Source organism: Anomalospiza imberbis, chromosome 1 (genome assembly GCF_031753505.1).
Source record: "Anomalospiza imberbis isolate Cuckoo-Finch-1a 21T00152 chromosome 1, ASM3175350v1, whole genome shotgun sequence".
NCBI classification, from domain to species: Eukaryota; Metazoa; Chordata; class Aves; order Passeriformes; family Viduidae; genus Anomalospiza; species Anomalospiza imberbis.
In genome coordinates, this window is record NC_089681.1 from 147,741,044 (window position 1) to 147,765,626 (window position 24,583).

At 46.6% G+C, this 24,583-nt stretch overlaps 1 protein-coding gene across 1 annotated transcript in view; it reads left to right on the forward strand.

Annotated features, from left to right (window-relative positions):
• The window catches only part of LOC137464270 (mitogen-activated protein kinase kinase kinase 3-like), a 77,104-nt gene that overhangs the window by 8,082 nt on the left and 44,439 nt on the right, over positions 1 to 24,583 (forward strand). Inside the window, exon 2 of the mRNA XM_068175561.1 lies at positions 12,864 to 12,943. Coding sequence (XP_068031662.1) covers positions 12,940 to 12,943 — 4 coding nt within the window. The 5' untranslated portion in view covers positions 12,864 to 12,939. The remainder of the gene's footprint in view (positions 1 to 12,863; positions 12,944 to 24,583) is intronic.

The window sequence follows — 24,583 nt, forward strand, 5'->3', positions numbered from 1 at the left end:
CGGCCCAGAAAATACTTCATTTTAAAAAGGGGATGAAAAGAAAGGACCTGTAACTTCCATGTCTGTTTAGTTTTTGTAGCATGTTTCATTTAGTTGTGGTTTGGTGTAAAAAGGGGAAAGGTGCTAATAACATTACAGAGCTGTAGGCTGTGGTTCTCCTCTTAAATAAGCAAGGATAGAAACATGATGAGTGGTATTTTCCTTTTAGAGCAAGTCTTTCTGGGGAAGGAGAAGGAGGTACAGAGGAAATTCTGCAAAGAAAACTGTAATTTTTTTTTTTGTTTGCTCAAATAGGGGACTTTGGTGCAGCAGAGCAGTCTTAGCAAGAGGTGTTTTAGTGTTTGGCTAATCTGATTATTATTTTAAAAATATTTATTTATTTATGTGCAGACTCTGGATTCACTTTCTGTTTTTTTCCTGTGTGGTTCAAAGGCAGCAGCACAGACATCCTTGAGAACCAAGTGCAGCAAGATAAGCATTAACCAGAAGAGAATCAGAGCCCTGTGACAGCTTCAGAGGGCAGGAGGTCCCCAGGTGTTCTGAAAACTCTGCAGCAAGGTTGCAGCAGCCTCTGTGGTAATCCTTCCCAAATGCAGCCACCGTCTGCAGGCACCTGCGAGCAGACAGAGAGAAGGGAGGGGAAACCCTGGGCAGGCAGAAGGTCATTGTTTGGACAGGGAGATTTGTGGTGCTGTGGGTTTGGTGTGCCCGGGTTTGGTGTGCCCATCCTTTGCAGGGCTGGCAGGAGCGAGGGTTTGGTGTGTTCCGCACTGTGCAGCCAGTTCAGGAATCTGATAGCTGTGAAGCCGCCTCTAATGCTGGGCATGGTCTGTGCTGGAGCTTGGCTGGGGTTGATTCTGCAGCCAGGGCAGGCAGAAGCGTGTCCTGGTGTGCTGAGGGACGGGGCTGGAGCTGCAGATGTGTGCTGGGAACACAGCAGCTCAATGGCCCGGCGCTGGGCCAGGGCTGAGCAGGAACAATGTGACTGAACAGGTTTGTGCTCACTTCCCCGCAAGCTCGGGGCCGAGATAATGCACAAACCCGGAGGCTTTGCCAGCCAGCAGCGAGGTTTCCTCGCTCTGTGCCCGGCGAGCAGGAGGAGCTGACCTGCTGCTGTCTCAGTGAAAAGCTGACGAAAAGCAAAGCCTTGGAGCTCGAGGAATGGCACGGCTGAGCTCCAGTGAGGGTGGTGGATGGCACCCCAGGGCTTGGCTCGGGACTGCTGCCTGCACAAGCACCCTGTGCCAGGAGCTGCTGAGAGCTCCACAGCTGCTCAGGCCCTTCATCTCCTCCTCCACCTCTGAATCTCTCTGCATCTTTGCTGGTTAGTCTGGACAGAATGGGTAAAGACCACTGATTTAACCAGAAGTGTAGTCTATACCCTCTTTTTTGCATGGATATAATGTATTTAATGCATGGCCTAGCACGCCACAGATCTTCTAGGTCTTAATTGTTTTGTTCCGAGAAAAATAGGAAATAAACGTGACCTGAGGTCTTGTGCTCTTTGTGGTGCTTGTGAGTGTTTGAACATGTGGCCAAAGTTTATTTTTCTGAACTGGTGGGCAGCTGCAGCCCAGGTGCCTGTAGTGCTATGGTCACACTGCCCCAGGCTTAGCAAGACCACGGGATGAGCTCTCTGAGATCCACCACAGGCTTTTTCAGAAGCTCAAGCCCTTATTTATAGACTAATTTTTACCATTAGGTAAATTTCTGCTGGGCAAGATCCACCAGTAGCTGTGCATCTGGTGGTTTGGTGAGCAGGGAATGCCAGGAGGTGAGCTGGCATAGCTGAGTTCCATGGCTTTACCCTGCTTGATGCTGGACAAAAGAAGTGGGAACAAAATTTGGAGACACGTGCTGCTTATTATTTTATTTTTTTGTAAACTGCAGTGCCTTGGTATCGTCCCCCAGTGCATAATGTTCTTTTGACTAGGAAAGCCAGTATCAGGGTACCCCAAAGGGGCTGCTGAATTTCTAGGCAGGTGTTGCTAGGAAAGCTGTATTTTTTGATCTCTAACTTGCAGATGGACATGTTGAAGGAACCCACCTCTCCCCAAAATTAAGTCATTCCCTGTCCAGGCTAATGATCACATTCTTTCCTCCAAAAAATACAGATTTATTTCTTTTAAAGTAGATGATTCTGTTCCTTCTTGTTTGAGCATTTCAGACATGACTTACACGTCTTTAACTTTTGACATCTGCAAATACTTCTTTTTAACAAAAATTAAAAAAAAAAGGGGGAAGTGTGGATTCTGATGTAATCATGTGACTCTAGGAACAACGTTCTTACGAAAAACACTGAATCCTGTGAGAATTTGCAATGCTCAGGGTTATCCCATGGTTCAGCAGAAAATGAAGTAAAACCTTCTGCTCCCAGCTGCCCCATCCCCTGGTGTCCATCTTGTTGCAAGAGGTATTTAGGCTGTGTGGCTTTTAGTAGTTTTGTTTTGGTTTGGTTTTTTTTGTGGGTTTTGTTGTTAGGGATTTATTTTTAATGGTATGGGGTCTTTTTTGTGATTTATATGGTGAAATTTTTTTCTCCTTTCATGGTGAAATTTGCAGATCTGTGTCCTTGAGGCTCTCAGCTGCTCTCTGGATTATGAGTGAGGATAGTCTCTTGTGGAAGCCTTTCACTCTTCAGGCATTTTAAAACCAAGAGAGAGCCTTGCTGCTGCTGTTGTGGCATGAATCAATGCCAATGGAAATTGCCATGTAAACATGAACACCTAAGCTGCGTTGGAGCTTCTTCTCCCCAAACCCTTTGGTTCCTTGCATTTCCATTTCTGGGGTGGTTGGTGGTTGAGGTTTTTTGAGCTTTTTTCTGACAGTCTCTCACAGGAGGCTTGACCTGGATGTTTGCTTTCTGTGCTCTTGCCAACCTGCCCTTTGCGAAAGTAAATGAAGTGCCTTTCCATCTTGGACAGCAGCAGACTTGAGAGCTCAGAGAAGTATTCTGATGGTACAAAAATGAGGTTCCTGTGCTGCTCGTGGCTGTGGGACAGGAATTAGGGGACTTGCTTGGGTGCCTCAGAGCTCGCTGAAGCTGAAATCCAGGCTAATGCAAGTCCTCTGTTGTGTAACTACCCTTGGGTAAGCCCTGTTAGCTGTGTCTGGAGGTATTCAAAACCTGCCTGGACTCGATCCTGTGCAACCTGCTCTAGGTGAGCCTCCTTCAGCAGTGGGGTTGGACTGGGAGATCTCCAGAGCTCCCTTCCCACCACAGCCATTCTGTGATTCTGTGTGAACATCTGGAAAACAAAACATCTTCAGAGGGCAGCTCTCCCAGCACAGGCAGGCGAGCAAAGCCAGCGTGTTCCTCTACAACGTGGGAGATATTTATCCTGTGACTAAGCAGAAAAGTTAAGGGATGGAAAAGGTCCTATTAGATCATCTGATGGCGAGCAGCTTTTCTCCCTGGTGTATATTTATTAATAGGCTGCTGGGCAGACAGGAGGGGTTTGCCCAGGGCTCTGAGGAGGAGCAGCAGGCAGCCTGTGCAGGTGAGGGCCACTGCACGCACGTGACTCAACCTGCACGTGCACAAGTTGCTTGCAGCAATAGGATTTTGTAGTAAAAGGGTGCCAAAAGCTCTTGACTTGACGTTCTTGGCGTGTTTGGAGCCTCCCCCTTAACTCGCTGTCAGTTTGTGCAGGCATGAGCTTGTCTTTTTATAGCATTCTAGGAATAAGCTAATTTTACTTTATATTTATGATGGAGTAGGTGCCTTGAAAACTAATAATAATGGTGGGGGGGCGAGAAAAAATAGAAGCCTTTTGGAAAAGCGAGGTCAGCCAGCTGGACCTCTGCACAGCTGGCCTGGGCTCTGCTGGCCATGATCTACAACAGCGGTGAGCAAAGGCTCCCAGGGGAGATGTCAGAGAGGTGCAGGTGGAAATGCTATTGCCATGACAAACAGAGCAGTGCTGGAGTGTCAAGCCAGAGCTTGGGGACCATCAGCATTGCTTGGTTTATCACTGCTTAGTAACCACGGCACGGTTACTAAGCTGGTTTGGTTTTTATTTCACATTCTCCAACTGCAGCTCAGAGCACTCGGGTTGAAATCGCCGAGTGTTGAGAATGAAGGGACAAATTGTGCCCTTAACTAGATCAGGAAAGGACTAGAGCATGTACTCCTCTAGGGAATGGGAGCAGGAATTTCCTATCCAGGCATGTGCTGAACTGCCTTCTCCTACTGAGACTGTATTGGTTTTTGCACTTAGGATCACTTTGCTGGCTCCAGAGGTGTCTCCTGGTCAACACCAGTGTGAGATCAATATTTAGGGTTAAGGATGAGAACTGTTCTGTGGTGCAGGTGAGCAGCCAACCTTCCTCTGCACCTGTGGCATCTTTTTGCTGGTGGTGGCACTTGGTTGGGCGCCAGGGGCTGTTCTGCAGGGTCTGATGATCTATTTCCTGACACCATGGTACATTCTGTGTGGTTTTTGGAAGTGTTGTGGGACGTCTCTTGGCTGAGCAGCTGCTCTGTTGCATGGGGAGAAGCTCTCCCAGGTCCATGGAGGGTGTTTCATGGTACAGGCAGTGTCCCTGGCACCACTGGTCTTTCTCTTGGCTTGTCCTGTGGAAGTGACAGTATCACAGATGACGTTTTCCAGGAAAACTTCCAGCACTTGCAAAGAGCTCTGACATGGGCTTTGCCTCCCTTCTCTCCACCAGACATCTTCTAGGGAGCAGGGAGCTGGAGCAGGGCACAGTGCATACAGGGAACAAATCTGCCTTATTATTATTTAATTTAGAGAGAACTTGGCCTAAAGATGTAAAAAGGAATTGCAAGCGCTGTCTGGACACCCCTTCTCCTCATCAATTAGCAGCATTAAACTCTCAGCAGGGAGGATTAATTAGAAAACTGAACTCTTTCTATCATGACAGCCTTCTGGTTTCCACTGAAATGCAGCCGGAGGACTGGAAAGGCTTCTGTATTTTGTTTTGATACGCAGGCATATGTTTCTTTCCATCCTGGAAATTAATTCTGTCTGTCTGTAACGGAGCCGTGGGAATCAATATTGAGCTGAACTGTATTTCTCCAGAGCTTTCTACTGAAAGTAGTTGACTGCTTCCCCACTGTGCCTTATAAGTGACCTGATTTTGGAGCAGCTGAGCTGCTGGTCTGCCAGTTCAGAGGTGTTGTACAGCTGCCTTGATGGTTCATGGTCTCTCAAGGGTGATGGGCTTCTCTTTTCTGAAAGTCTCCAGGTCAGACTTTCTCTGAGCTGGACAAAATGCCCACAGTGACTTTCCATTGCTCCACACAAGGCTGGACATGGTAGGAGAGGAAATTACTCATCCCACTGCCTCCCCTGCAGACGGCTCTTGGCCTTGGTGAGCTGTCATGCTCTCCATCTCAAGTTTTGCAATGCCCTGATCTGGGTTTAGAGGCAAGATACGCCTTTTCCTCAGTGTCATCATCTTTCCTTCCCTCCACTGGGCTTGGGGAATGAAGTAGAGTGAGTGCAGCAGCAGAGAGCTTGCTGCCTTGCACTGGGGAGCACTGGGTGATGGCCCAGCTTGGGCAACTCCTCTGGAGAAGAAGCTGCCTTGTGTGCACTGCAGCAAGCAACAGGCTGTGCTCAGACTCTGCAGAACCACAGCTTTGGGAAAATTGGGTGGGGAAGGGCTGGCAGGAGAGGCAGGGCAGACCTGGGAGGCCGTGAGTGCTCTGAGTTTTGTGCAGTGTGTGCTCTGCAGGCTGCAAGGTTCTGTGAGTGCGTGGCTGTGTGCTCACAGTCTGGTTCCTGCTCTGTTGGTGGCTCATTTGTTACTGTGAAGGCAAGTGCGCTTGAGTTCATGTGATACTGCAAGTTCAGAGGACAAAGACAACAAAGCCTCAGTGCAAGCTGCCCCACATGCTTGTTTCGTAACCCCATCACCACCCCACTGATGGCAGGCACGAGCCAGCAGCTCATGGAGGCAGCACCATCCTGGGGCTGTGCAGAAACCTGGTTCTTCTGCCCAAAACCACAGCTGGCTTTTAATCTTTGCTTGCCCCTAAGCACTCACTGAGCTCTGCCTTCTCCCACTGGAGAAATCTCAATTCAGAAGTGGCACGAGCAAGAAAAGGACCTGCCAAAATTTGTAGTGGCTGTTGGGGTCCTGATCTCCCCATGTGCTGTGGAGGTTGTGCTTCTTGCCCACAGAGAAGGAGCAAATCAACCAGGTGGCTGCTGAGAGAGCAGAGAGTGGTCAATTAGTCCTGAGCCCTGGGCTTTGCAGTCGATCAGAAAGTCTCGTTGGGATCAATAACAGCCGGGCAGGCTGCGGGGGAGAGGCTGCGGCTCGTTAAAGAGGAAGCTGTGCAGGGGGATGGCTGCGAGGGACTATCGATCCCGGCTGAGGGCTGAGGGGACATGCTGCAGTACAGGGGCTGGTGGCACGGCTCCTGGGATGTGCAGCTGCGTTATCCTCTGTGCTCTCAGACAGTGGGTCAGAGATGAGATGGGGTGAGTGTGGGAGTTGGCACAGTGCCTTCAAAGCCCTGATCCTGCCACGATGTCATTCCAAGGCCATGGGACGGATCTCCCTCCTTCCCAGTCCAGAGCTTGGTCGCTTAGTGTTAAAATCCACATTGGATCAGCCATGAGGTGGGTTATGCAGTTGATACTCTTCGATGTTGAAGCTACAGAGACACGGTTGGTTTCTGCCTGTCATCCCAGTCGCTGGTGCAGACTCCAGCTCTCAGGCCAGGTTCTCCGTGGCACAACGTCAGCTTTGCAGCTCTCTGGTGCAAAGCTCCATTCATGGAGACTCTTTGTTTCTGATACCAGATGATTTTCCCCCAATTGCTTTTCCCAGGAAAGATTTTTTTTCTGAGACAAACACTTTTCTGATGGCTTATTTCACCAGAAGGTTTTAGTGTCTACTCCTCCTTTTTGGTTTCTGCTCATTCTCCTTCCTGTTTTTCCCAGTAACATGGAGGAAAGAGGCCTGAAGCTTTACTTTTCCAGATACATGGTTTTGCTTTAATTTCCCTCCCACAAAATCTTTGGTCATTTGAGGAGAAAGACAAAAATAAGGCAATGAAAACCTGCAGGAGGAAGAAATGAAAATGTTCTTCTGCATTGGTTTTTATATTATATGTAGAAATACCTTCTCTTTGCTGTGTTCACTTAGAGGGGAATGTTCATTGGAATCAGAAGGTTTCAGTAGGTGTAACTGGCATCAGGGTTTCCCTCTGATTCATAAGTGCACAGAGAACTACCTGAGGACAGGATTTTGCCCTGTGGAAGGGAAAATCATGCAGGACAGGTCTTCATCCTCACAGGCAGGGCTGTGTGTGTAAATAATCCTTCATCTGGGGAGGTGAATGTTCAGGCTTGCAGGAGAGGAGGATCCTTAAGACTTGGTCACTTCAGTGCCTGATTTCAAAACTTGGATTTAGGCACAGTGGGACTGAGGTGGGCTTTGGGGTGTAATCAGGGTGTCTGCAAATTGGTTCATCTCCACCAGTTGCTGGGGGAGGTGGTTTCTCTGTAAAAAATGTGAGTTCAGTAGACACAATTCTGTGCTCTGCAGACCCTGATAAAAATAAAAACCCAAACAGGTGGGGAACATGTGTATTCTCTGGGCACTTAATTTGCTTGACCTGTCTGTTACATGTAAAATAGATTAACTGACCTGATGGGGCTGTGGTGTCTGACCTTTGCTGCTAGAAGAGTCCTTTCTAATCCTTTTGATTTTCTTATTAGTTTTATTGTTCCAGACGTTTGAGATCTGTATGGAAAATCAAAGCTATTTAATTTGCCAGTATACGTTACTGATTACTGCATTGGCTTTAGTAAAAGGAATTTACTGCAAAGCAAGAAAGGGGACTGAGAATAATACCAGTACCTAAAGGGGCTGCAAGAGAGCTGAAGAGGGACTTCTTACGTGGACATGGAGTAATAGGACAAGGGAGAATGGTCTTAAACTGAAGGAGGAGAGATTTAAATTGGGTATTAGGAAGAAATTCTTCCCTGTGAGGGTTGGGGGGCCCTGGCACAGGTTCCCAGAGAAGCTGTGGCTGCTCCATCCCTGGAAGTGTCCAGGGCCAGGCTGGACAGGGCTTGGAGGAAACTGGGATAGTGGAAAGTGTCCCTGCCCATGGCAGGGGGCTGGAACTAGAAGATCTTTAAGATCCTTTCCTACCCAAACCTCTCTATGATAACTTAATGGAGTGTGCTCTCTGGAACATTTCATTTATAAAAAAGTAATTTCTGAGACGAGGATTTGTTTTAAGATCTCAGTGGCTTCTTTGAAGGGCTGTTGTGGATGTTAAGAGCAGGACTCAGGCAGGTTCTAAAGCTCTTGTTCTCAGTACGCGTCGTGCTAGAGCGAACAGGATGGCTCAGGAGACTTTTCTTCAGAAGCAGCTGTCAGGTGCAGCTGCCCTGGCTGGGTCACTGAATGAAGGAATCCTCCACTGAGCATGATGGCTTTTAAACACAGATCTGATCTCTTCTCCCAGCAGCAGATGTTGTGGGAAGGATTCTTAAGGAGTTTTGAGGTGTCATGCCCAAAACTGGGGAGAAGGCGCCTCAGCTGATGGGTACTGATAGAGAATTTCTTGTTGGGTTTCATGGGCTGTAGTTCCCAGGGCACGGGCTGGCTCCTTCCATGAGCTCTGCTGCTCTGTGCATGTCACCTCCAGCTTAGCAGCCTGATCAGGAGAGGTTTTATTCTCCTCATGAACTTTGTCCCTTGAGCTGTCTGGGGAGACACACCTGCAAACCTGGCCTGGTTACACACATGTCTGCAGAAAGTCCATCCCAGCTGCATGCTCATAAACATGGAATCAGAGAATCATTTAGGCTGGAAAAGAACTTTTAACATCACAGAGTCCAACCATTAACCCAGAACTGCCAAGGCCATGACTAAACCATGTCCCAAAGTGCTACATCTACAAAGATGCGCAGTCTTAAATTGCTGTTTTTTTACTTCCCTTGCATGGTATATCCTTTGGATAACCTTTGGAAAATGCCATGAGGGCAGGGTCTTCTGTGTCTGAAGAGGCACCAAAATTTAGCTGTTGTTCTGTGTATCCCAGAGTATGGATCCAAGTTCCAGGGCAGTTCTAAGTACAGCAGTTGAATGTTCTGTAGTGTCTAGAGCAAACTGTAAGGATGAGATTGGGATGATCAGAGAAAACCTGTAATATTCCAACCACTCTCCCTTTGCCTTTGAATCCCTCTTTGCCAAGCCTGCAGGCTGCCTGAGCTATCAGCACACATCCATTTGTGTTCTCACCATTAAAACAATCTCATTTGCTTTGCTGTTGTTTTTTGCACTACCCCAGCGCTGGCCTCTGAAGCTTTTTGAAAATAACATTTACAATAATATTTTTAACAGTTCCGTAGTATACAAAACTCCAGTGCTCTGGCAGGACTCCCGGAAACTTGCTGAAAGTTAATGTGGTCAACTCTTAAAAAGGAGAGATTTTTTCCGCTTGACTCTTGCTTGTTAAACTCTCTGAGCCCAACATGTTCCCTGCTGCTTGAAAAAACAAGGAAAGTCCCAATTTTAGCAATGCTAGTTTGAGTAGCTTTCCAGCCGAGCCCTATTTCAGGGGCAACTGTGGCTTGTTATTATATATATTTTTTTTTTACAGTGGTGTGTCCCTACACCTCCAAACCAAAGTGCTAAGTGGTGCTCAGGCAGGAATAAGTAGGTGCTGCTTTCCCTGGAAGCCTGGGGATGATAAACTGCAGAGGGAGATGCTATTTTCTTGTGCTGCAGTAGTGGCAAGACATGCTGACATGAAGTCTGTGTTTTATGGTGGATGCTGAGCCTCTGTGGGGTAAGAACAACCCTTTTTGGGGTAGGTGATCCTGTAAATCCCATGTATCAATAGCACACTGCAGCTCTCCCTGCTGGACTGCACTCTTCCTGCTTTCCTAACCTTCATCCTACATAATTCCTCACAGTAAATCTCCTGCTCACTTTGCTTTATCTTCCCTTACTCCCAGGAGAAAATCACACTTCTCCATCCTCTCCTCCCCTGCTTTGCTTTCTGTAACTTAGATCCACAGAGGCAGGAGTCGTGGATGCACTGACATGTCACAGCTGAACTGTTGTCTCCCTTGAGCTCAGTCTTGCTTAATCCCTTCCCAGCCAGGAGTATGGGAAGAAAAAAAGAAAAGCAGGGATTAATTTTCCATGTGGATGAATAACCTTGCATCCATCTCTCACGTTGGTACTCATACCCTGCACTCATGGAGCCATAATGAAGTTGAGCCACTCTGTCTGCAAAGTTCAGCTCAGGCAAATCAAAACTGATAAACAGTCAATTATTGTAATGTTATTATGATGCTAATTCAATTATTGTTATATTATTATTATATTAGTTATTATAATATTCTATTATTATTGTTTTCCCCTGGATCAGAGCATCTGTACTGGGCTTTCCTGCAGGTGAAGTAACTTCCAGCAGTTCCCTGAGCAGACTGGAGCAGACAGTGTCTCTTGCATGCACAACACAAACCTGGAATACATTTCCCCAGCACCCCTGGGAGCCAACACCTTGCTGAGCTCTCTCACTGCTTGGCAGGTGCTTACCAGGGAGATTTTGAGTAGATTTCCAGGGTTCTGTGGGCTGTGGGAGGGGTGCAGTGCCAGTGGGAGCCTAGTTTCAGAAGCTCACTGGTTTTGTGTCCCAAACTGCCAGCACTGATCAGGGAGCTGAGTGGGAGGAGAAGCTGCTTGGAACAGCATCTGTAGGAAAAGGATTTTCCCTTTTAGTACCCTCTTATTTTTTTCCCCCATCCCTGTTTTTTAAGGGACATAATAATAGGACAGAATTTGTACTAGAAACAGGAATTTGTCCTTCTGGGACAGGAAGCTGCTGGTATGTATTTTTGGGAAGCCACGGAAATGGCCAGTGTTTGCAGTCCAGTTTGAAGGCTGGCTGTCCTCAGCATTGGAGAGATCTGCTAATACAGAAAACCCTTCTTTCTCTCGTGTATCTGTGGAGATTTCCTGCTTGTGTGCAGGGACTGGTTTGCTCACGAGGGGCTGGGCTGTGGGGTCTCAGGGGTTTGCTGTGGCAGAGGTGATGGAGAACAGCAAGGGGAGGGCTCTGCTGATGGAAAGGTCACCTGTTTTTTCCAGGACTCGTTTGCACAGTTCCTGTAGTTGCTTGTTTTTGTGACTAGATATGGTTTGGAAAGGTCTGGAAAGTCTCCAGAAAGACATTAGAAAAATCTATTACTCGGATAGGAGAGTTAACCTGGGCTGTCCCAGGAATTTACAGTTGATCCATGCTATCTGCCTGTGGCCCTCGGTGCAAATTAGGCACACAGCTTAATTCCTGGAAGTGTCACAGCAGTTTTGAAAGCAAAAGTGAAGGTTTGGGCTGTTTCCTGCTCTTGTTATAATCAGATGGAATTTTTACTGTGCTTTCTTGCTGGTTTTCTGCTCCCTCTTGATTTAGTGTTGCATAGACTGACTGATTCTTTCTCAAGGTAGGATTTTTAACCATTCAAGCTGGATTTTTAACCATTCCTTGCCTCCTCCTTGGTGTTGGAAGCGGGCAAAGCAGAGTTCCTGGTGGCCCTGGGCTCCCAGGCTGATGGTCCTGTTCTGTAGGAAGCTGCAGGAGAAGGAACAGCGCTCTCAGGGGCACTTGGATGTCTCTGCCTCTGCTGCTCTCTTATCAGCTTCCCTTCCTTCTCGTCTCTCTCAGAATAGGTTGGGTAAATATCCCTGTGCTCGCCAGCACCGAGGCACCAGAGCTGCAGAAAATCATTTTAATCCATGCTTGGGACCATTCCTGGTCTTCTTCAGATTTGTTGCTGTGTTTGAACTGATTTGACCAAGCCAGGAGGTTTCAGAGTGCCTTTTCCTTCCACTTCTGACCAATGCCTCATATTTAACACTCCAGGATCCATGTCAGTGTCCTGGAGCACGTGGCTCTCATTGACTGCAGGGCAACCTGCAGTGACTGCAGGACAGGAATGTCTTACTCCCTGTGCCAGTCTGATCAGGTTCTTGAGGTGTTTCTCCCTTTTCTTGTGCTATCACACAGGTTTATGACCAAGAAATCTGAGGGCTTATCAGGCAGCTAAAGTGGAATTTGATGTTGTCTTCTATCACAGTGTCCTGTAAAAGGTGCCCATCTTTAGGTGGATTTTGCCTTTGTTCAGTCTAAAATGAGGCTTTTCATTAGTGAGCAGGACAGGCTCCAGCAGGCTCAGGCCTGCTTTAGTTTCTTGGTGACCAAAAAACCCCAAAAAACCTTACTGGGTGCAGGAGTTTGGCTGAATGCAGGATGGCAGGTCACTGAGCCCACTTCTGTGCTGGTGTTGGGGGCAGATTGAAGGCAGAAACTCTGGGAGGGCTCCTAGGGACACACCTCCCATGAGGGATGCACGGGGCAGTCACTGCTGCTGAGAGCTGCCTGCACTCAGCTTTTTTCCCATGCAGTCAGAGGAAAGCTGGTCTAGCCTTGGGGAACCTTGGTTGCCATTTGGAAGGCCTAAATTTAGGTTTCTGCTGTGATTCAGGACTGCTTTTCCATGTCCTGCTGTCAGTCTGTTCCCCAAGTGAGTGTTATCCCACAGGGATGCTGTGGAATCTGAATGTTAAAGATGGTATTGCTTTAGGGTTACATTAATAATGTAAAAACACATAAAAAATACCATGTAATTAAAATGTTCTTCTCTTAAGGAAGTACAAGGTGTTTACTCCAAGATTTTAAAACCATTAAGGTCCCAGGTTTGTGGTGTGTTACCTTTGGTGTGTGCAGAGGAAGGCAGACTCCTGGTCTCCATTCCTAAATAAGGTTCTCCTCTTTCCCAGAGGCTTTGTGAATAGTGGTCCATGACCCTGTTGCCATGTCAAAATTAATCTGTAACCTCTGTGTATGTTTGTTACAGGGTGGATGCTTGAGAGAGGAGGATAAGGCACAAGAGTCTGGGACCAGTGGAATGGAGGCCTGATGTAGATGGAAAGATGGGTAAGAACTGGATTCCCCTGGAGAATTAATTTTCTGCAGCCTGCTAATTTTGGTTGGGACTACCAAGCGTGGCAACAGACTGGGGGAAATTGCTAAGATGCTCTGACTATTACATTGCTTTCTAATTTATGTTTAGCATTTTAGTGGTGCCAAAATTGGACAAATTTTCTTTTTATTCTGAGCGTGATCTGGTGGTCATGTTCTAGGTGGAGTCTCTTCCTAGCCAAGTGTGCCTTGTATTTCTCTGCAGAGCATCTTCATTCCCTGTAGATCTTCTCCCAAGGAATTTTCTGTTTCAAACAAAGCTTGAATATATTGCTTTTCTAAGTGGTGACCTGGATTGCTTCCACCTTCTCCCTCTTCTGCTGGAATAGTTGTGTATCAGATGCTCTGTGGTGCTGAGGGAAACTTTTTAAGGTGGGAATTATTTATAGTTTGGAGGTACATAATGATGTTGATCTTATCTCTATAGATAAGAACTTTCTCCTAAAGAAAATTCATTATGTCAGGAATTGGGACCACTTGGAAGTGCTTAAATGGCTTCCTGACCTGGTGACCCAAGAAAGGAGAAGAGATCTTGGAGGAGTCCTGGTTGAAGCTTCACTTGCACGTTTGCAGCATTTACACAAGCTCACCCAAAACTTTTCAGGGATGGCTGAAATGATGCTTTAAAGAAGAAGAAGAAAGAAGGAGATATGTGTTAAATTTAGGGTTAGAATCACACAATCACAGAATGGTTTGGGCTGGAAGGGACCTAAAAGATTGGAAGGGACCTCATTCCAACCCCTTGCCATGGGCAGGGACACCTTCCACGATCCCAGGTTGCTCCAAACCCCATCTAACCTGGCCTTGGGCACTTCAGGGATCCAGGGGAAGCCACAGCTTCTCTGGGCACCCTGTGCCAGGCCTCAGCACCCTCACAGGGAACAATTTCTTCCTGATACCTAGTGTAAATTTTCTCTCTGTCAGTTTGAAGCCATCTCCCATTGTCCTGTCACTAACTACCCTCATAAAAAGCCTTGTACAAATGGGATTCAGTTTGGTAGTGGTCTGAATTTAGAAAATGAAAAGTGTGGAGCCACTGCCATACCTTAAGTATTTATTCTCCCCTCTGGACAAAGGAGAAGAGTGGTATTTACCCCACCCTGGCTTTATGTGTTGTTTTTGCTCTTTTCTCTGTTACCTAGAAGAGAGATTTTTATCTAGAAGGGAGATTTTTTGGGGAAGAGAACTAATTTAAAGCTAGCTTAAAAAAAAAAAAAAAAAAAAAAAAAAAAAAAAAAAAAAAAAAAGGGCAAGTCCAGATCTTCTTCTTCAATATAAAGAATGACAAATTTCAGTTTAAAATCTCTGGTGACTAACCCCAAAATTTTTTAGAAACATTTTCACTTTGAAGGCAAAAGCCACTGCTTTGTCTCAAGGAAATGTGGGTTATTTTGACAAGGAAGGCTCAGATTTGCCCTGAGCACCAGCAGGGGAGGAGTTGCTGGCTCCTGCCCAATTCTCAGGACATTGTCAGTTTGGTGATTTGGTACATACAGTGCTTGATAGAACCTGCTCAAGGTGCCTTCAGCCTGCCAGCTGCAGATGTAATATGGGTGCACCAGGGCAGCATTAATTGTGGGAATTCTCTAGTGAAGAGAGGCACTGTGGCTGTTTTTGGGAATTTTTGGAGTCTTGTGCAGGTGTGGAGTTCTGCTTGCACTTCTGTGTGGGTGGAAGGCACTGTACGTGTCCCCTCACCAAGGTGTCATTGCTGTGGCTCATCACCAGCAGCATCCACACCTGTGTGGGGTTAGATGTGCCAGGATGCGTCCAGATGGGATCATGCTGAGATCCTGAGTCTGCTCTGTGGGGATCAGGTGGGTGAAGTGCTGTGTGTCCCCATCAGTGCCACTGAGTGGTGCTTGCCAGTTAAAGAATCGCTGCAGTGGCTTTGCTGATGCACAGGAATTTGGGCTAAATTTTGAGGGTTTCTTAGTTTCACTTCTCTCCCTCTTCCTTGTATATGTGTTTGTTTACTCCATGCAATGGGGTGAGGGAACATTTTCAAGGGAAGTGCAGAAAATTTGCAGTCACATCATTGATTTCCTTCTGGAAATTTCCTTCCTCCTTCAGAGGAGATGTGTTGGATGAGGTGACCTCTGACAGTCCGTTCCAGGTCTGCCTTTTTGGTTGTTTTTTTTTTTTTTTTTTGCTTTTTCCAGGATCCTATTTATAGTCTGCTCAGTGTCTCAGAGTTCAGCACAGGACTGCTCACTCCTAGACAGATTCTAGGGAAGTTGCATGACCTTGCAGGGAGACCACAAGACGGGAAGTGAGGACTTCTGGCGTCTCTGTGTCATGCAGTGCTTGGACCAGCCCTGTGCAGCCGTGCTATCCTGGGGCTGTTGCAGTATCTCTGCATGTGGCAGCTTGGGACCAGCCTAAGTCCTTGGCATTGAGTCTTTTTATTCATTTTGCAGTTCATTTCCATCTGCAACCTCTCCTCAAGAGTCCAGGACTCTCTGTAATTTGATCAAACGGATGCTTATGATACTTTTAAAGGTGTCTGTATCTTCAGTGCAACACAGTGGAAAAACCCTGCCCAAAAAGTATTAAAAATTGCTGTGTTTAAACATGACATCACACTAAAAGTAACATTAAAAAAAAACCTGCAGAACTTGGTGCAAAAAGCACCAGCTTGTTTGTTGCTCAAGTTTTATTCTTTTAGTTTTAAAAATGATTTAAGTATTCTCAGTTGTGGTTATGAAATGCTGTGTGTGTGACTGTGATGATAAAAACTCCAGGAAGGCTGATCTGTTCTGCTCAGTGTACGTCCATACAACTCAAAGGTTTAGGTCTTTAGTGCTTTGCTGGAGCGAGTGTGACTTTTGCTTCAGCAGAAAGGTCACCTGAGGTGTGGGAGATGGGAGAATGATATTGTTTGCAGTATTGACTTGACAGAGTGTGGCTGGCAGAAGGCACAGCAGCTTGCAGAGGGCTTGTTTGAGCAGCCCATTCAGCCCAGTTCCTTGGGTTTTTTGGGGGCTGCTGAAGCAGGGAAGTGCTAGAGCTGCTGGGGGCAGAGCAGACCCTGTCCCATGGATGTCTCAGCCCTCCCATGCCATGTTTTCCTCATTCCTCAGCAGTCAACACTTTCACTCTTCACTTCCTTATTGCTCTTAGCTTTCTCTTTGTATGCTGAGAGCTATTAAGGAAAAATTAATTCATGTTGAATTCCAGCACTTCTATTATAATGAAACACATCAGGCTTTCTAGCTCAGGTTTTGTTCTTTTTGAGAGGTGTCTGAATTAAAAGGTGCCTGTGATCTCCTTCTCCCTTTCCTGGCACTGCACCCGTTGTGCCCGGGGATCAAATTTAGGGAGCCCTGGGTGCTTGGGGAATGTGGGATTGGACCTGCATCACATCTGGGATGTTGCAGCTGTTGCTGCAGCAACAGGATAGGAGTTCATGGGCTCTGGGCTGAAGCTTTGAGCACTGGAAGTCGCTGGGCTGGGAGGGAGAACGAGTTCTTTATGATCCCTCAAATAACCTTCAAAAGTATCAGAGTCAGTCAGGGGAAATAACTTGCCAGTTACATTTCTTTGCTGGGTAAACACTTCTCTCCTTTCAAGTGTGCTCAAGAGAGAGGTACAGGTTGTGGGGAGAGGTAATATCTTTTATTAGACCAAATGATAGAGGTGGAAAAAACCAGGCTGCCTTTTAGGCACATAAGCCCTCCTTCAGAAGGAGCAAATTTTAAGCTTAGCAGGGAAACTGCTGGAATAATTGGCCCAAGTTTAACTCAATTATGTTAATCCATTAGAGGAAAATTAGTGTTTGTGGAGCAAAAGGCAGAGTTAGCAAAAAAGTTGTGAAAGTTTCTTGTGGGATGAGAAACCTGGTGCCTTTGAAGTGGTGAGGAGTAGCAGAGCTACAGGCGTGCAGAAATTTTCTTAAATGTGGTTAGTTTTGCTTTTTAAGATTCTAGCCCCTGCTTGCAGCTCTCCTAAGACTAACTTTAATTCACAAAAGCAAAGGAGAAACAAGGCGTTTGTCTCGAGCAGTGTTGGGTTTGTGGCTGGGCTCAAAGGCAGCATCCCAGTCACTGCCTGGATGTGAGGGGCAGCAGCTGCTTCCCCAAACTCTGCCCTCTCCAGCAAATCTTCCCCCACCAAATGCCACCCAATTCCAACGCAGACATTTGCCCCTTTAGCCAAGAAGGGGTGAAGGCTCTGAGGTGGCTGCACCTCCACAGGTTGTGCTCCTGAGCTGCTGGAGGTGAGGAGCTGAGAGGAGGAAGGATGACTGCCAGGATGTCGCACGGGCTGGACCCGGGGGAAAACTGGATTCTTAGCTGGGCTTTGCCACCCTCCAGGTGTGTGGGGATGTACAGGGGACCCGTGGTGACAAGCCCCAGGGATGGGGCTGCACCGGGGAGCAGCGTGAGCAGAGCCTGGGGAGGCTCTGCCAGTGGCTCCGGTCCCGTGGAATTTTACTGCGCGCGGCGCTGCCAGGGATGGCTATTTCGGGAGTGGAGGCTTGTGGTGAACCACAGGCAGAACCTTGCTTTCCCTCCCCACTGGGCTGAACCAAGCACCTTCTGCATCCCAAGTCCTTTTCCATTGCAAAAGTCCCTGGTAAGCTTCTGGGGCGAGGGAACGTGGGCATTGAGCCACGGCGCTTCGCCACTCGTCAGGAGAAGCTCCTTGTATGATTTTATTGCTGGATGGGGGACTATGTATAAATTACAAATGGGATGGGATGGCCGAGGAACGTGTTTTGAGTGGTTTTATCTTTTAGTATTAGTTTTATTACATGGTTATGACAATGGGAAGATGCCAGCAGCTCACATCCCTGGCAGCAGACAAAGAAATGAATGTTACAACTTACTTTAAAAGTTTTTGACCGATCACACAAAGCAAAAGCATATTGACAGTAGTTCTATCCAACCACTATAAGCACACGTACCTTCAGTTAAAACAATGCTCGCTTATTTCGAACACAATACCTGCTTGTAAGCCTTAAAACACAATGCACAGAGCTCCATGATTAAGCTTAGAACTTTTTAATATCTTGCTAGATATACTTTTCTGTAGTTTAAGGAGTTATTCTAGCCAAGCATTAATACACTGACCATTGTTCAATTTGTCCTTACTTTCTACTTCTTGTATAATTTTTCTGCTGACAAATTTTATGGCTACTGCTTGCTTTTTGTAGCTTTCTCAAAACTCTCTGATTTTAAGGATTCCCACATGATTTATGGCCTAACCACTGAAACTTTTAGGTGTGATAAAACTTGCCATGCCAAATGGGTTTGGTGTTTGCAAGGTACTGATTACTCAGGGTTTTAAGGGCATATCTCTCCCCTCTCCTAAACTGAGGTGCAGTCCCAGTAGCTTTGCCTTTGCTTTTGGTTTTTCCTGGGGAAATTCAGAGGGCATTGAAGTTCTTCATAATCTCACTCTGGCTCTGAAATGGGTTCTGCCATAATACACGAATTTATCTGCCAGTTTAGTCTCTTCTGCTGTTTTCTCAATGCTCTCATTAATTGGTTGGAGTCTTAGCATGTCTGTGTTACATTGGGGGTGTTTGCTTGTTTGTGTTATTTTGGAGACTGGTTGGGTCCTGTCATTGGTGATTTGATTTGATTTACATATTCATCATTTTAAAAATAACTGGTTTAGCTTTTTTAAAACAGATTTTTGCCTTCCCCTCCAAGCCCATTCCTGAGCTCTCATTTCTCTACCATTTTGCAAGGGGATGTAAAAGGAAGGGTTGTTGTTGATCTAAACACAGTCTCCAGTTCAGATATGCAATTTTTCCAGTAGCTGTATGGATCACCTGAGGGCTAGCACGGGGCAGAGGGGCAATAGGAGGAGGGAATTCAGTTTTACCCCCAAGAAAAGGGGTGTGTGGGATAGTGTAACTGTGCCCTAAACCCACACATGTTCTGTTGGGCACGTGGTGTGATGGACCTCTGTAGCTGTCAAAAGCCTCTGATGGGTTTGGTTTTGTTTCTTTTCAAAAAGCAGTTACTGATGGTGCTATGGAAGTGAAATTAAAAATCCAAACCAGTGTCATTTCTGGAGAGCAAAAGTTGAGCATCGATTTGTCAGGTTGAGAACTAATAATCTCCTCTACCTGCTGCCCCCTTTAGCATCATAATTCTCTGAGAAGAAGAAATGTGCTTACAAGAACCCCCAGCACATCACAGCACTGGTTTTCTACGTGAGTTTGTGTGTGCTGAGCTCAAGGCATCAGTGAGAAAACTCCTGCCAAGAAGTCCAGCATATTAGGAGGGTCTTTCCTCACTTCCTCCTGTATAATTGCTCTGCTTGACCTGCTGGGCTGTGCCCTGCCCTTGAGTCCTGCCCAGGGGTGACCTTGGTATCCCTTGGGTGGGGTTGCAGGAGGGAGAACAGCAGCAGGATCCAGCTGCTGGTGAGCCTTTGCTGACTTGCAAAGGGAACGTGCTCCACTGGTGTGTCTGCTGCACTGCAGTCTGCTCTGGAGGAGGTTAATTGGATAATTTTTCTCTTTATCAGACTCTGGACACAGCTCCAGACAGTGGCAAAATGCTTTGTGCATGTGGGTTGAAGTTATGGGGAGGTTTGTCTGGATCTCACTAGATGGGTGCAGGCAGCACTCTGCTTGCCACTGATCATTCCCAGACAGCCCTTCCAAGGGGGGTGAATTGCACAACAGTACTTGCAGCTGCCTGTCACAGTGTCTGGGTCCCTTCTTTGCTTGCTTGGGGGCTTTTGTCACGGTCCAAGTCAGGCTCCTGAGCCTCTGGCTCACTGGGCTCCTTCCTAGCATTGACTGGGACAGTCAGTGATGGTATTTTGTTACTAATTGATCCCTTCTGTTAAAAATCAGAATAATTTCGTTTAGAAAATACCCTCAAGATCATCAAGTGTGTGCTGGCTTGGTACCTTGGCCCCTGGTGTCTTGTGCATGGCCTGGATGCTGGTGGCTGTACCTGCCTGTTCATGGTGTTTGCAGGTACTGAAGAGACCCCAGGTCTGGGTTTTAATTTGTCTCCAAGCTTTCTCCCCCTCTGGCTTTTGCAGAAAAGGCAGCATCTATCTTCACCAGCAAGTTCTTTGACATGTGCTCTCACATGGATGAGTGTTGTCCTGTTCCCTGGACCAGGAAAGACCTGGCCTGGTCTGACACTGACCTTCTGGGAAGGCAGTGGGCAGCCCAGGTGGCTGCTGGTCTGATAGATGTGGACTGCCTGGAACACGTGGGCCAAGTTTGCTGTTAGCCCCTGCTCACGCTGCAAACAGACATGAAAAGGTGCTTTGGCCACTGAACGTTATGTGCTTCTTTGCTATTTCCTCTTGATAAAAAAACCCCAAAAAACAAAACACTGGAAAGAGCTGCAGAAATGATTGAAGTATCACTCTAATGGCAGAAGCTGTGTATTTCCAATTACTTAAATGAAGAAGGGTTAAAAGGAGATGAAGTCACAGCCTGTGAGTACCTGGAGAAGATGAGGAGTGTCTCTAAGATACAGGGGTATCACGATCTAATGAACAGAATACAAAGCAAGCTGTATTCTCAAACTGGAACTGAGATGTTTGTTGCAAAGAGGAGTAAGTGCATGAGCTCTTCCAGCTAAGGCTTTCTGAAGAGGCTGTTCTGTGTGATTCCAGGTCAAGGCTGGGATGTGGAGGCTGCTAAATAAGTTGCTGTGCCCTTTGTATACAGCCAGGAAGGCCAGATCAAGTTAAGTCCTCTCTGAATTTAAGCTCCTTTAATGTGTTTAGCTCTGGCTGCAGACTCGTGTGGTCTTGAGCAAGGCTTTTGTCTGTCTCTGATTTCTGTCCATCAAATGAGGCATAAAACCCAGCCCATCTCCCTTTCTGGCAGTGTAGCTGGAATTCCATCAGGACAGGGGCTGCTCTTTGCAGGAGCTGAGTGATGCCAGGGGAGTGAGTCTTGTCTTTCAGTTCAGGTTCCCTTTGGTAAGTGATAAATGTTGTACACCACTCCATCCAAAATTGTGTATTTTCAAAAACCAGCAAAAAGGAAAGGCTGATGTCTCTTCTTCAGCATTGTCAGAGTCATCATCATGTGGCTCCATATTTATTTTCACAGTGTTTTATTACATTTCAGTATTTTTGTCACTATATATTCAAAGTCTAGCCCATGAATGGGCTTTTACTGGAGGTGACAGTGTTTATGTGTGGCTCCCCATCCTCTCTTCATCCCCTTCTCAACTTTCACAGAGCTCTCCCCTCTGCCTGGGGACATCCCCAGTGGCTGCATCACCTTCTGGAGAGGTGGATGCTGGTGCTGGAGGGTGCTGCTGGAGTTTACACAGGCCAGTGCACCATCAGCACCACGGCTGTGAAAAGCACAGTGGGATCCTCAGTGACCACGAGTGGTCACAAATGTGGTTTTTGTCTGGATCCAAGTGCCTGCAGGGCCCTGGAGCTGCATGCTCCAGCCTTGTTCAGGAATGACTCACGGGACAATATTTTTCCCTCCTGCAACGCCCAGGGCTTTTCCCCCACTCTTCCCAGCCTTGGTTCTGCCTGGTGTGTGTGTGAGGCCCAGATCAGAGCTCACCATGTTTTACAGGACTCTGCTTTGCTTCTGCAGGCTTTCCCGTGGGCTTCATCCAGCTGCTGCCTTTTTTTTTTTTTTTTTTTTTCTCCTTTCAGGGTTGAAGGAAGCAGCTTCATGGAACTGCCATAAACTGCCTCTTAGCAATGACCTATTAGTGAAGCCAACAATAACAGCAGTGTCTAGACCATCTGAACACAGCTAAATTATTCCTTTGTCCCTTCTTCATTTGCTTTCTCTCCTGACTCTTGAATTGTTTTGGGTGGTCCATGTTGACCTTCAGGCTTTCTATTTCTCCCTTTTGAAAAAAAAAAATTAATTTCTTTGAGCAGTGAACTTGCTGTACTAAGACTGAAAGTCCAGGTTCCTCTCTCCCTCACGCAGGCTGGAACCAAGGCCACGTAGCAGCACTGGAAACGCGTCTCTGAAGGGCAGAGAGATGTGTCATCTGCTGGCTTTTTGGTGTCACTCCCTGGTTGATTTTGCCAAGTAGCCAAATGCCCCAGATTCACAGAATTCACAGAATTCCCAGAATGACCAGGTTGGAAGAGACCTTCAAGATCATCAAGTCCAACCCAGCCCCAACTCCTCAACTCAACCCTGGCACCCAGTGCCACATCCAGGCTTTGTTAAACACATCCAGGGATGGTGACTCCACCACCTCCCCGGGCAGCCATTCCAGAACTTTATCACCCTTTCTGTGAAAAACTTTTTCCTGATATCCAACCTAAACTTCCCTTGGTGCAGCTTGAGACTGTGTCCTCTGGTTCTGTCAGTACCAGATTCACACTGGTAGTGCCTGGGGCTTGCAAGTCTTAACATCTTGCAGAACTGAAAACCTGATGAGAGAAGGAGGCATTCTGGTTTTGATATAGGATCCTGCCAAAATGGATGAGTGTATTTTAATAAAAATATAAACCCTGTCTACTGGAGCTCCACTGGTCATTGCTTCCTGGGAGTGCTCTTGGCTTTCTGCTCCTGTGTGTTCTTCTCTTCTGCGTGGCTATGGATATCTCCCCTCACCCCCAAACCCCTGGGAAATTAATCTTTTGAAACATCTATTATTTTTGGTTGGAAGTGATCCTTGGTTGGATGGGCTGGCAAAGTGATCAAACAAGCTTTGTCACAGGAAGCTGATTTAAAAAGCACAGAATTAAGTGTGTTGGTGGAAAGTAGAGAAGAAAGAAATGAGTTTCCTACTAAGGGAAACAGCTGAAAGCTGAGGATCGAAAAAGAGACACTGGGGACAGAGGGACAGTACTAAACACAATTTACTTTTATGTTTCATTTTTGCTGTCTCTATAATCAGCTTTTCTCTGTCCTGATCTTCCATGGTAGAAATAATCCTGTTTTCATGTTGTGTTGGAGATCAAATGGGATTTGTTGTACAATTCATCCTGTCAACCCACAGTACCTTAAGTGAATTTGTGCAAAACGATGCCAGAGTGGAGCTGGGCCAGGAGGTTGTTCAGGAGCAGGAACCTGCTCACATTGCACAAAGATTTCCAGGAGTCTCCCAGGTCCATAGAGCTCCAAGGATACTTCATCAGTGTTGTGCAACTCACAGATGTTTTGTTCTGGAGCCATGGCAGAGCCTGGGGAGGTATTTGCTGTGCAGCCTCAATGCTGCCTTCTCACAAGGCTGAAGAATAGTTGGGTCCTGCCAGGGCTGGATCAGGAGAACAGGATTTTTCCTGTCCCTTGGGCACGGGATTCCTGACAATTGGCGTTTTGTCCCTGGGAGAGCCATCCATCGTTCACCCTCTCCCGACTCAAACCCAGCCAAACAGAGAAGGAGCAGCCTGTGACACCCCTTTTGCTGGAAATGTTTGGGAGTGGCATTTGGATTTAATTATCCAGTTCGCTTCAGTGCTTGTTTGAATTTTGACTGCACTGGCTGAGCTGGCTGCGTATTTCCATGGAACAAAGTCCTCCACCCTTCTTGGGAGTCAGCTGGGAGACCCCAAGAGCAGGAATTAGGATGGGCAAGAGGTTCAGTCTGGAAAGCATCAGGGCCTGTGCAGAGCTGTCCTGGAGAGGACTGGGAAGTGTCGGTTTTGCAACCGATGATGCAAATTGTGCTGCTGCTCAGAACTTGCTTCACAGCCTGGTGTGGGGGGTTTTGTTTTGAACAGTTGAGGCTTTGGTCATTGCCTCCCTGAAATCACAGTTCTCTTGGAGTAAAAACACACTGTTAAGAGCAGCTGGGAAATACTTAAGCACATAGAAATACATTAGTTGAAGGAAATATTGTATTTCTGCTCGTGCTTGTCTTTCACCCTCCAGCAGCAGAAAACATCCTTTCCTTTGATAGCCAACCTTCCATTGGATAGGAAGAAGTTTTCTTATTCTGTTTTGCAGCAGTGATGTCATGGATGTGGATTATAGTTTTTTGACAATCAACACTCATATTTTGTAATTAAAAATCCTCAGATGTTTTTCAGAATGCTCTTTTGCATTGGTTTCTTAGTAGATAAAGGAAGGAAAATGCTGATTTGACAGTCAAATACAAGAAATAGCTTCTCTTTCCTTTTTTTTTTTCCTTCAGTACCTGATTCAGGACAGCTGGAGCTCAGTTTTACACCATTTATTCTAAGGCCTATTCAGTTGATGTTTGGGTATTTCTGGAAACCAGCTGAATTTAAGCAGCTACTGAAAGTGAGTGGATTCTCCTTGCATTGCTGTGTTTGGAGAGATGCAAAAAGTCACTTCTGGCAAAGATTTTTAGCCTGACTTCTTAAGAAATGTGACTTATCGTGAACTGGGTTTGCAGCACCAGGAATTTTTAAACCCGTGTTTGGTGGGCTCAGAAGTCTGTTACAAAAAAAGTTTTGGCAAGACTGCTGTGTAGCTAGAGGAGGAAGACAATGTGATATAAACCACGGCACTGGTGGGTTAACCAGAGATTCCTCTCCTGGCAGATGTTGCCAGGGAGGTTTGGAGGTGGGAGAGGGGTGGGGAATTGGGTGGTTTGACTCTGTCTTTGCCTGCTGGCCCTGCTGGCCCATGACATTACAGATTGTGTTTTGTGTCAGGCCGTTCAGGAAACTTTTGTTGTCACTCGCTGGAAAAGAAAA